This window comes from Neopsephotus bourkii, unplaced genomic scaffold (genome assembly GCF_033783945.1).
Source record: "Neopsephotus bourkii isolate Nb327-2 ecotype Australia unplaced genomic scaffold, CSIRO-AGI_Nbou_v1 NB_1027, whole genome shotgun sequence".
Lineage (NCBI taxonomy): Eukaryota > Metazoa > Chordata > Aves > Psittaciformes > Psittacidae > Neopsephotus > Neopsephotus bourkii.
In genome coordinates this window covers 191,335-203,633 of record NW_026901516.1, presented here as the reverse complement: position 1 = coordinate 203,633, position 12,299 = coordinate 191,335, and the positions used below count along the sequence as shown (strand labels likewise).

The 12,299-nt window shown below is 49.3% G+C and overlaps 1 protein-coding gene across 1 annotated transcript; it reads left to right on the top strand.

The window, feature by feature from the left end:
- The first annotated feature begins 538 nt into the window (after positions 1–538).
- ADCYAP1 (adenylate cyclase activating polypeptide 1) lies at positions 539–6,835 on the top strand. The gene is made up of 5 exons (XM_061360452.1): positions 539–1,268; positions 1,544–1,651; positions 3,404–3,538; positions 4,035–4,130; positions 4,931–6,835. The coding sequence occupies exons 2-5, from the start codon at positions 1,551–1,553 to the stop codon at positions 5,115–5,117; spliced, it is 519 nt and encodes a 172-aa protein (XP_061216436.1). The 5' UTR covers positions 539–1,268; positions 1,544–1,550; the 3' UTR covers positions 5,118–6,835.
- The last annotated feature ends 5,464 nt before the right edge of the window (positions 6,836–12,299 follow it).

The following is a 12,299-nucleotide window of genomic DNA, read 5'->3' as shown; positions in this document are numbered from 1 at the left end:
CCCAAATCTCCGTGGCAGTTAGGGGTTCCGCGCCGGGGCCGCTCCGCCTGCGCGCTCACAGCGGCGGGCAGCTCCGCGGGGGCCTGAGCCCAGCAGCTGGGCCCCGGGAGGAGTGAGCTGGCTCCTCGTCTCCTCGCGGAGGTAAGCCGCGGGGGAAGCCCACCAGGTCCGGGGACCCCCAGCCCACCCCAAACGGCCCTCCTCCGCCTCCCTGGTCCCTTCCCACGTCAGGTAAAAGTTGACCGTGGCGATCATCCATTTAGGTTTGTGGGATAGGTAGTGGGGTTTTGCAGGTGTTGCTGTTTGGTTGTTAGGTTTGAGTTTCTTTTTTTCTTTTCCTATTTTTTTTTTTGTTTTGTTTTGTTCTTGGGGGGGTGGGGTGTGAGTTGGTGTTTATGAGAAGCTTTATGACTCCTGATAAGCTCATCTTTGAGGACGACACAGAACTGTGTTCCTTGAGGAATTGGGGTGGTGACGTCTTTTCTGATACCCGATTATTACGTGACTGGGGGAGAAAAAAAAAAAAAAAAAGGCATTTGATTCATGAATAAAAATCCGGACAGCAGCACGGGGGCAACAAACAATATTGCCCGTCCTCTAAGGTAACCAGCAGGCAAATGTTTACGAAGAGGGCTCTTGCTGAAGCGGGGTGTTTGCAAAGATTTTGTTGCTAATTGCGTATCAGACGGAAGGCTGCGGAAGGCTGGTCAAGTTTGGAGCCACCGAGCAGGAAGAGAAGAAGAGGAGAAGGCTGAAGGCGCTCAGTGAGGAGAGAGAGCCGGGGAAGAGCGCACCGCCCGCAGCCAGCCCGCCGCTCCCGGCTCCGTTCCCTCTTTTCCCTGCGCTCCCCTCGCAGGCGACATCTCCCTCCATCCCTCTCTCTCCCTTCCCTTGCAGGCTCCACTCCAGATCTGTGCTGCTACCTGCAAACTTTTTCTCATTTATATATTTTTCTCTCTTTTTTATTTTTTTTCTCTTTTTCTTTTCGGAGTGGATTCCCCTAAAACCAGCAAACAACTCACTGCTGCCTTCACATCTTCTCATCCCACGGGTCCTTCGCCCATCGGAAAGGCGATGCCACGAGGGTTTTAACTCTTTTTTCGGTCGCAACTTGGGAGACACCTGAATTTTCCCCCACCCCCATTTGGGGTCTTTTTTCTTTTTTTTAAAGCTTTTTTTTTTTCTTTTTTTTTTTTTTTCCCTTAAAGACCTGCCCTTTTTGTTTTCGCAGCCAAACGCTTTTAGTGCCGGGTGTTTAGAGTTTCATGGTAAGGACACAAGGCGGCTTGCCGGGCCTTCCAACAGTGATCCCGGGGCGGGCGGGCTTGCGGGCATCGACGGGGCAGGCAGCGGCAGCACCGCTCTGCGCCGGGCACCGCTCCGCGCCTCTCCGCGCCGCTCTGCTGCCCAAGGCTCCTTCCCCCAGAGGCTGCGCTGCGCCTGTTCCCCGCACGCTCGGTGGATCGTGGGTGGTGATTTTTCCTCCTTTTTCCTTTTTTTTTTTTTTTTTTTTGACAGCGGTTTTCCTTTCCCTCCCGCACAGAGTGGCAATGTGTAGCAAAGCGCTCCTAGCACTCCTGATCTATGGCATAATAATGCACTGCAGCGTCTACTGCTCACCTGCAGCCGGAATTCAGTACCCGGCTCTCAGGTAGGTCTGTCCCCCCCTCGGGATCTCCGCTAGGACACCTTCACCCACCCCCCACCGCCATGGCTTTGCTATGGGCAGAGGGTTCTTACCGGGGAGGAAAGTGGAAAGGGATGAGGAGAGGAGTCACCAAACCATCCCCCCCCACCACCCCCCCCCCGTCGGCTGTGTGCCCACCCCCTGCTCCCCGGGATAGAAACCGCTGCGAGGGTCGGTCATGGAGGAGGGTCCCCTTCGGCTGCAGCGCAGGCTTTCCCCTCCCGCCCCCTGTCCCGCACAGGCCCCGGACGCTTTCGGGTGCCGAGGGTGAAGGGCGAGCACCGCAGGACCGGACGGGGGGAGCGGGGCAGGAGGGGCGGGTGCGCCGTTGGCTTTGAGCTTGTGAAAGCTGCCCTGGTTCGTGTGGGAGCTGAGGGATTCAGCCTGCTCCCGTGTTTACCTGTCTGTGTACGACCTCCTTCCTCAAAAAAGTGAGGGAAGGCGCCTGGCATAAGGTTGTTCCGTTTTCTGTGTCGGTTCGGAGTTGTCTTGCTGGGCTCCTGTGCTGGCCCTTTCCACTCGGCAGCCGCGGGGGAGGGTTGTCCCCCACTGTGTTTGAGGCAAAAGTAGGGGACCCCTTGGGTCGTCGGCAAGGGCGCGTTTCCCGTGCCGGGCCGTGGCTGAGGGCAGGGGCAGCCCGTCCGGGGAGGCCGCTGGCAGCCTGCTCCCGCACTGGTTGCCGCCTGCTCCAGAGACCGGTGCTGCTTGACTTGGGGAGTTTGGGATGGGCGCTGTTGTCCCGCCCCACGGCCGTTGGCTCAATACCGGGGTGCCCAGCGAGGGTCACCGCTGTGCGGCTCAGCTGTGAGCGGGGGGCGGTGCTGGGAGCGCCAAGCTGTCAGAGGAGGCTGTGCTTTTGGGGGCTCCGAGGTGTCCTTGTCCGAACCGGCAGCCCGTCGGGGCTGGCTGAGAGCAGCCCCTTCCCTTTCTCCGGGCAGAGGGGCGGCGGGGAAGGGGCTCCGTGGTCTGCGGGGCCATTAGCCGGCATCAACCTGGCTCTCTTCATTCAAGAGCCTGAATTAGCAGGAGTGAAACACTTTAGCGGCATCTATTATTAATACCTCCGCTAAAGCTCACAGACAAAAATAGCTGCCTGTAACGTACAATGACCTACATCGTACTGCAGAGAGCGGGGGGTGGGGATATGGAGGTGGGGGGAGAACAAAACTGGCGAGATCTCAAAGGGCAGAGGCACCATTCAACGAAAGACAACTACAAGTGAATCCTCAGCCCCGGCCCCGCGGGCGCTTGCGGGGAGGAGCGGGGCCCGGCCCCCAGTTCCAGCACCGGTGGCTGCCACTCACCGCCCCGGCTCCGCGGGGAGGCTGCTCGGCTCCCGCCCAGCCCTTGGCACACAAACGCGTGTGTGTATGTGTGAGGCAGGGTGCGTGCGCTACGCTGGGGAAGCACCAGCCGCAGCTGCGGTGGAAAGGGGCTGATTCTCGGCCCGGGGGAGTCAGGGATGGGGGGGGATGTTTGGGGCTTTTCTCGGAGAGCGTCTGACGGCGGTGTGTTCCCTCCCCCGTGGTCCTGCCCCGCAGAGGCGGCGGAGGGCGGGGATGGGGGCCGGGCGGGCTCAGGGAGGGGTCGGGGCAGTCGGACGGGGCTCCCAGGGCGCCCGGGTCGGTTTTATGGAAGGGTGGCCACCGAGGCACCGGGAGCGGAGCGCCCCGCGGAGCCCAGCTGACTCCTTCCCCTTGGTGCTCTCGTTGCCAGGCTGGAGGATGAGGTCTACGACGAGGATGGGAACACCCTGCAGGACTTCGCGTATGATCACGAGCCCCTCGGTATAGCGAATCCGTCCTCCATGATCGGCGAGATGTACACCTTGTATTACCCACCGGAAAAGAGGTGACTGCAAGTCGCGGGGTGTCAGGCGTGAATTTTGGGGCGGGAGTAAAACGGGTCTTACCGATCGGGGAGGCGGAAATAATAACAATACTCAAATAGCCAACAGCAATAGCAACCTCCCTAACACTCACAAAAAAATATGCTGAACCCAAACCATCATGCCTAGGTCCCGATGCCTAGTTTAAAGCCTAGGAGAACAGGAAAAGACGCCTTACCTCCGGCAGCCCGGGGGAGGGAGCGGGGCGGCAGCCGCGCCGGAGACGGCTAAAGATGCTCCCGCAAAAGGAAGAGAAATCCCCGGCCGGGCCGGAGTCGACCAAGTGCAGTGAAAAGGGCTCTGGGTGAGGAAGAGGGTCCCCGAGGAAACGGGGAGCTGCCACCCGCCCTCCCCTCGCTGGTGGGGAGAGACGGTCACAGCCACCGCCCCGGCTTCCGCACCCCGCAGCGGCCACTCCCGGGCTTCGCCGCTCATCCGCGGGCTCTTTCCTCCGCACAGGCACGCCGATGGGATCTTCAACAAAGCCTACAGGAAACTCCTGGGCCAGCTATCCGCCAGGAAATATCTGCACTCCCTGATGGCTAAGCGGGTCGGGTAAGGGTTTCTGCTCGTTCTTTCCCGCGGTGGGCGTTGGTGCTGCTGCCGCGGACGCGCGGAAAAGGCCGCGGCTGGAAGGAACAAAGCTGCCGGGCTGAGGCTGGGAATGTGCTGCGGCGGCTGCAGGGCTGGGGGACTCCGGCTTCTTAAACCTCAGCATCCCCCGGGACCCGCGGCCGGCGCAGGGGGAGCCTGGCTGTCAGCGCAGGCATTCGAGGAGGTTGCTTTGGTTTAGCACGCTCGAGCATATACATATACATATGCCTATGTGTACATATACATGTACGTATGTATATGTATGCGTGCATTTATATATATGTATATATGTCTCTGTAGTTCTTTGCAACCATGTGATTTAAATTATAAATCGGTCAGCTTCCCGGGTTTGCTGGGGGGAACAGTCTGTCGGAAGAGATGCCCGAGGGCTCGGCTGATGCGGGGGGGGGGGCAGGGCCGGGCTGCAGACCCGCGCACCCTCCGGAGGCGGGCGGGGCTCCCCCCGGCAGGCTGGGCAGGGGCGAGGCGGTGCCACCCGCCGCCCTTTGGCAGAAGGTAACATGTTAATAAAGCCCTGGGGAAAAGCCCAGCTTCCCCTGCCTTCATGAATAATTCATGGAGGGAGATATTGTCTTGCCACTTGTGCGCACGGCGTCGGGAGATGGGTTTCGGCGCGGCCTTTGTCTCCCAGCGCATCTTCCGCGCAGCGTGTGGCGGCGGGGTCGCGCATGGCCGGGGGGAGGCGCGGAGGGGTGCGGAGCTGCCCCGGCTGATGCAGCTGTGCTTCTCGGTGCTTGCAGCGGTGCCAGCGGCGGCCCGGGGGACGAGACGGAACCGCTGACCAAGCGGCACATAGACGGCATCTTCACGGACAGCTACAGCCGCTACCGGAAACAAATGGCTGTCAAGAAATACTTAGCAGCCGTCCTGGGGAAAAGGTATAAACAAAGAGTTAAAAACAAAGGACGCCGAGTAGCGTATTTGTAGCGATGAGTAACCAGCCACTCCTGTGTATACAAAGTCCTAAGAGAGAGAGAGAGAAAGAGAGAGAGAGAGAGACCCAACAACAACAAAAAATCTAAACAAAAACAAAAGTAATTTCCAAACTGACTGAACAATCACCGCTCCTGTGTTACCTAAACATGTATTTATGTATGAAGTAAAGCCATTAAATGAATATTTTGATAATAATATTGTTTTTCTTTTGTACAAAAGCACTAGAGAAACGCACAGTTCTACTTTGTGGACCAATCATTAAGTTATATATATTATATAAATATATATATATAAATACTACTAAGAATACTAAAGAACAATTCTTCATATAAAGCCTGCACAAAAACAAAAATTCGCCTGAGCTGTTTATGTTTTTATAGAAAATAAATAGGAAAAAAAAAAAGGACAATCATTGTTTTGAATATTACTCCTATTTTTGTAACGGAAATTAAAAGGATAGTATTTTTATCCGCGACAGGGTCGAAGACATTAATTTTCACCATTTGCTACTGTACATAGAGAAGGATGCCCTGCTCCCAGGGGATTATGAGGAAAATGATTTGGGAAAATTGGCGCAGCAGATTCTTCCCCCGGTGAGTCCCAAGGCAGGCTCCTTTGCCACTAGCCTCTCTGAAGAGGCAACTTCCCCTTTCCTCTAGATTTCGATATTTATTTTTTCTCCTCCTGCTATCTTTGATTCCAGTTGTATCTATATTAGTGTCTCCTCAAACAATGAGCTTAGAAGATAATTCTCTTGTGAAAAACAACAGCTCGATCCAAATTGTTCATCTTAGTTGCCTATTGGAGGGAGAAATAGTTAAAAACGAAAACAAAACCAAAATAGCAAAAAAAAAGTTCAAAATAAAACAAAAAATAAGCCAAAGCCAACCCCCACCCCCTAGATCCCGAACCATCAGCAAAGATAGTAAGTACTAAGCCCCGTGCACTGCTCTTCTGGCTGGCTGGGCAGAGTTGCAGAACAAAGCGAAAGCGGAGATAGGACCCGTGTGGAAAGAGCGGGGAAGTGAGCGGCGGCGGCCCCCGGCGTCCCCCGAGGCACCCGGGGCCGGCTCTGGTACCGACGTCGGTACCAGAGCCGGTGCCGCAAGGTGTAGGGAAGACGAGGCAACCCCACCTCCGATCCGCTACCCAACTGCCCCGAGCAGCTCGGTACTGGACCTGGATTCAAAGTACAGTGTGTTACTCTCCAGTGCTGTCCATGCTTTTCATCATGTGTAACAAGCAGGGTTCTCGCCTTTGCAGTTTTTTTTTCGGTCGGAGTTGCTCTTTTCTTTGACTGTTTTATCTTGTAGACCCTCCTGCCTCTCATCCTCTCTTCGTACTTTTCCGAGCTCTGTTTAACCCACCTGAGTAACCTTTACGGGTTATGTTATTTTGGGGAACAAAAAGAAAAAAAAAGATAAAAAAAAAAAAAAGATTGTGAACGCTCTCTCACTCCTTTGTTCTGTTTTATGCAAGCTCTTGTTGTACAAGTTTAGGAACCCCTGTTGTAGCTACCACTAAAGACTTATGCACTACTATGAAAGTTTTTGTTCCTTGTTTATTGAGTTTGGAGGTAAAATGTATTTTTCTACATTCTGGCTTATTGCTTAGTAAAATTTATTTCATAAAACAAACTTTTGTCATAAAAGAATGTGTAGTGTTCACCTGTGGTCCGGTTTCTAACGAGATAAACCATTTCCACCTCATCTCTCTATGTACGGACTCCTATCTTACCTTCCGCCGGGGGCTGGCCCCATCCCTCAGCTCGGGCAGGGGTCGAAGGAGGAAGCGGAGGCTCCCGCCTCCCCCCGGCTCACCACACCAACCTTTCAGGAGTCTTTCCAAAGACACAAAGCGAGCCCCGCATTCAAGACGCCGGAAAGCAGTCCCTCACCCCCCCCAACCAAATAAGTCGCGGGTAAAAACCTCCTTCCCTGGCCGGGGAGGAGGGAAGCCGTCAGACTCCGGCGGGGCGGCCAGACGCTGCCGGCACTGCTCATCCGCACTGCCCGCAGTGCCGATACCGTTTACCCGGGCTGCCTGGACCTCCGGGGCTCGACCGTGCTGCCCGCAGTGCCGGTAGCGCCTGCCCGTGCTGCCCCGGTAGCTTCCCTGCCCGCCCTGCCCGCACCGGCGCGGGCTCCCGAAGCGGAGGAACGCGGGGGGGGAGGGAGCAGTTTGCAGCTTTCGTGCCTTCTCTTCACCTTGTAAATCGCCACGAGTTCACAGATGGCTATTTAGTGGCCCTACGATGCTGCAACACATCGGCTTGCGTTTTAGTCGTACTTCTCTGTTCTGTGGCAATGGGCAGAGTTCGCTGTGTTTGTGTCGGCTGTGGTATAATTGACATAGGGCTCTCTTGACGTTTTATTTATGACCTTATCAGTTAGAGTTCAGTGGCTAGTCGCAAGCATTATGAAATGATCACCTAGGTTATTATCCTTTGTATGACTTGTCTATTTTTAGAAACGCCAACAGCCTTACCAAAATCTGAGCAGATTTCAGATACAGTCATAGTAGGTAGATGTTAGTCTTGGAGAACTTATTTTGTGTGCAAATGAATATAAAAAGAACTTAAAGTATTATTACACACATGATATCTATAACTAGGACTTTGATAACTGTTATACAAAGTGTGTAAAGTTTGTATTAATAAATTTTTGTAAACAATGCAATTTCGTCTAATGTTTGGGGGAGAGAAATTTAGAACCTAACAGTGAAAGCTGCATTTCATTCAATATTTTTCTTTCTTTTTTTTTTCCCCACTTAGTTCATATTTAACTTTTCATGTTTTTCATATATTTTTATTAAGTCTCCACGTTTTATCATCCAATAACCTCTGACACTTTAGCTGGTGGTTACTCCTCTGTTCGAGTAAACTAAACAGAAGTAAAAAGCCTGGTTACACACTCATCAGCTCAATAATACTCTCTACAATATGCAAACAGAACCAGTCTGTGCCTATCGCTCATACCTCTAACAGTTCCTGTGCTTAGAAGCCGTTTATTTTAAGCGGAATTGGTATGTTTGATCAGGTCTTCACCTAATCCTCTTTTAATGAACATTCTGCATGTGATAATGTTCTTCCCAGAGTCACCCGGCTTGGGCGTCTTTCTTTGGATTAAAAAAGATCTTGGGCTGTCCTACAAAATGGTCCTGAAGCACCAGAAAGAGTTACTTAAGCTTTGCAGGGTGATATGTGGCTACAACGAAAAAGCACAGACAGGATGGTTTGTTGGCACCATCAAAGCAGAGGTTGGGATATCCGACCTTTAATCTTCACTATAGTTTAGCAATAGCTGTTTATGCTTATTATTTTTATTGTAGCTCTGGGACTTTACCCAAGCATATTGGAAAGTTACAGCAATTTATTTTAAGCTAAACCCTATTTCCTTCTAAGATCATAAAATTAAAAACCAAAGCACAGGAATTAAATGACAATTTCCTAGCAATTTATTTTTCAAAACTTTTAAGTCCAGGATTTAAGACAGACTGGTCATATCCCCTCTGCCAACAATTCACCTCCTAGGCTAGTTTCAGCAACAGTGTTTTACTGACTAATTGGAAAACACTGAGAGAACTTAAAAGGCTGGTGATATCAGAAGTATGGGTCAGGAGTTGGTGGAAAGCAAGATTAGAGTTCTGATTAAGTGCAGATTGGGTCAGAGAAGAATGTAAAAGAACTGCTGAGGGAGGGGGAGAGGGCAGTGATTTCTCAGACTTTCACAAGCAAATCAAGTCACTGTTTCTCAAAGGCAGCATACAGTGAAAAACTGCTGTTAGGTTTATTTAGTAATTATGCAGTACTCATACATATCATAACACTGCATTTCCTGCTCATCTAAACTGAAAATTGTGCTTACAAGATCCAAGCTGAAGACCTTCATGGTATTGGTATCTAGGGACTGAAACTTGGGACTGGTCTACCTGAAAAAATAAGGTCCTCTCCAAGCCCTGGCATTTGCTGAAAATGTGCAGGAGATGGAAATTGTGCTGGAAATCACATAGAAATAGTCCTAGCCTCACTCTACTGAAATTCCTTTTTACTGAATCAAGTATGATTTAATGAAGAAACTCAGTTCTATTCCCAGGGATTTAAACTGCCATCTGAAATGATACACTTGGAAAATGTGTGATGTTGAGTCTTATAGCATGAGTTTTGTGGGAATTGCTGATGTTCTGTATCCTGCTACCTGACTAGCAGCAGAAATGGAGAAAGCCAGCTGAGGAAATGAGAATGACTAAACAAGACATGATTTTTGGAACCTTGCATTGTAAAAACCTCCTGACATTCAGCCAAAGTGACAAACTCCCTTTAGTTAGTAAAGGAGGCTGAACAGAGCAGGACATACTGCTCCAGATTCCATCCCTCAGGAACACAGTGCAACACCACATCTGTCACAGAGGTCATCAAAACCCAAAGAGCTTGAAAAAAACCTGTTTCTGTAGAGCCCTGGTGTAAACCTGGCTATGGGAAGCATCTGCCTCTCACAAGATTCGCTTGTAAGGGTGCTGACCTCCTCTCCATGTGCCTCCAGAGTCTTTTAGCCTTCTTCGTCTTCTTCCAAAAATAATAATTAAATCACTGTATAAGTTTCACCTAGAGTTAAGAAAATAGAAAATCAGGAGGAAGTTTGATCTTTGGGGGGCTTGTTATTTGATACTTGTGCAGCTTGGTTTCAAATTCTACTATAAATTGCTTAGTTTTTCTCCAGGAAAAACCTTCAGGGAAAGCACATCCCTGAAAATTTTAAGGACCTCATGCTTAGCCTCTAGAAGTACATGTCCTCTTAACTACACTCATAGATTTTTAAGACCCAAGGGCACTCTTATGATCATCTATGCTATCTTGTATAATACAGGGCATAGGATTTCATGGAGTGCTTCATTTAGCATTTAATATCTGAGTGAGCTATTCTGTATGACAGCAGTATTGATTTCAAGACTTGCAGGAATGGCAAATTTGCTAGATAAGTTGTTCCAAATGTAGCAGTTTAGCATCCTGTTCCTTGTTTCTGTTTGTCTCATTTTTGAGTCCAACAGATTTGTAGTCTGCTGAAGAATCTCTAATGCCTGTAGATTTTTCTCTCCATGTAGGTAGTCTTAGGCAGAGATTTACTCTCCTATCTACCTTGTCTTTGAGATAGCAAGTTTGATCTTCAAGTGTTCACCGTGAGGGAGGTTTTCCACAGGTGGTATTATTTCTGAACCATTTGTATTTATTAACACCTTGCTGGAGTGTTGAAACTAGACATGGTTACAGGACCTGGCAGTGACCACCTCAAACATGTGGCAAAAAGTAGTAACTTTCCTCTTCTTCCCCAGGTGCTGCTCATTGTTAACAAGGGTTGCATTTGCTCTCCTGGCCATTTCCTTATGCTGGGAGATCATGATCTGTTCACAATCCTCTCCCACACCTAGCTTCTTTTCCAGATGGTTACTTTACATGCACAGAAGCCATGGCCCCGAAGTGACACTATTGCTATTGATTCGTATTTTGTACTACTTTGTGTTAAGTTGTATTAAAGCACTTCTGCGAGAGACTTTACCTTATTATCTTTTATTCTGGGAGGCATTCAATTTTTTCTCATAACCACCACGCTTTGTCATCTCAGCTGTCTCCTGGCACCCATTACTGCCACCTTTAGCAAGTGTAGACACATTCCACCAATGCCAATTGTGTATCTGTGTATTGTGTGTGATACATGAGCCCAGTCCAGCTCTGGTGCAGATCTGTTTATTTATGTCAGAGAATGACTGAACCCAGTCTAAGTGCAAATCCTGGGACAGAGCAAATCAGAGTGACTTGTTGTCAAATCTCCTTCTTTTGCACTTGGGTTCCTAGAGGCAATCCCATCCTGGCATAGCTGAGGTCCCATTCGCTGTAAACCCGTGTGACACATCTGGAAATGCTTTTGCTAAAACAGACTATGGCTCAGTTACTTACCTGGAATACACAGATAAGTAGTACATGGTGCATCTATGGTAATGTGGTTGAACTGCTAAGGCAGAATAAGTGCAAAACAATGTATCTTTTGCAATAATTGGTTAATTGGCTGTCAGTGGGATTTATCCAAGCTTAAAAATGTGATTTAGTTTTGAACATGGATATTTGAGGACCAGAAATATGCCAGTTTACGAACAGTGGAGATAAGCATCCTATGTTTGCCATTTATACAAGAGTGTTTGTTTTACAATTTCAGTAACAAAATATCTAAGGCAGATAGATATATTGATCTCTGAAACAGTACTGTTTCTTTATGTGGATCACAGAGAGAAGATCTCTTTCTCTTCAGGCTCTGAGATGAATTTCAGTTATTCCATTTAAAAAAGAACCTTATGGAGATTTATGGCAGTATGAAGTAGAGAAGTTGAACAGAACAATGTCAGTCCCTTCTGGTTCTTCTGTAGTGCTCCCCAGCACCTCAGTATCAGAAGATGAAGAACCACACAGGTATAACTGGATGGAAAATCATAGAGCACAAACATATGCCTTCAAGCTGACATCCCCAGAATGGAAATGTGAACTGGAGAAAGGAGAGTGACATTGAGAATTAACTGTTTTATGAGAAACTGAATTTTCATTGCCATCTTCCACAGATCATTCAAAACAGGCATCCAGGTTGGGGTCTGTGTTTCTCATTTGCTGGGTCAACCACTTGAGAATGAAGGGCCTGCTGATTTCAGACAGGCATCAAAGGAGAGAGACACTTAAACAAAAATTATCTTTTTTTTCTCTGTTACACATTTCTGAAAGTCTTGTGTTCTGTCCTCTAATGGCTCATATCAGAAAGGTTGGTCAGCCTCATAACCTGCCCAGTTTTTGCAGGGTTAATACGCTTCTCTGGTACTGTATACCCAATGTGGTAGATATATTTATAGGTGGAGAGGGCAGACTGGGAAAACAGTTGCCCAGGCTAAAGGGTTTAGCATTCAAGATCTGACAACGGATCTAAATATATATTCATTTTGGACAGATTAGATTAGACTCAGCCTATGGCTGATCTCTGTTTTGACATATATCTCCATGGTGAGAAGAATTGTTACTTTTGAGTGGTAGAGTTATGAATAAATGACTGTCTTTCCGTCAGGAATGAAGATTAGTGTCACAAGAAATCAGCTATTATGTATGTTATCTGCCGAACGTGTACTCTCTCAGCTCCCTCCGCT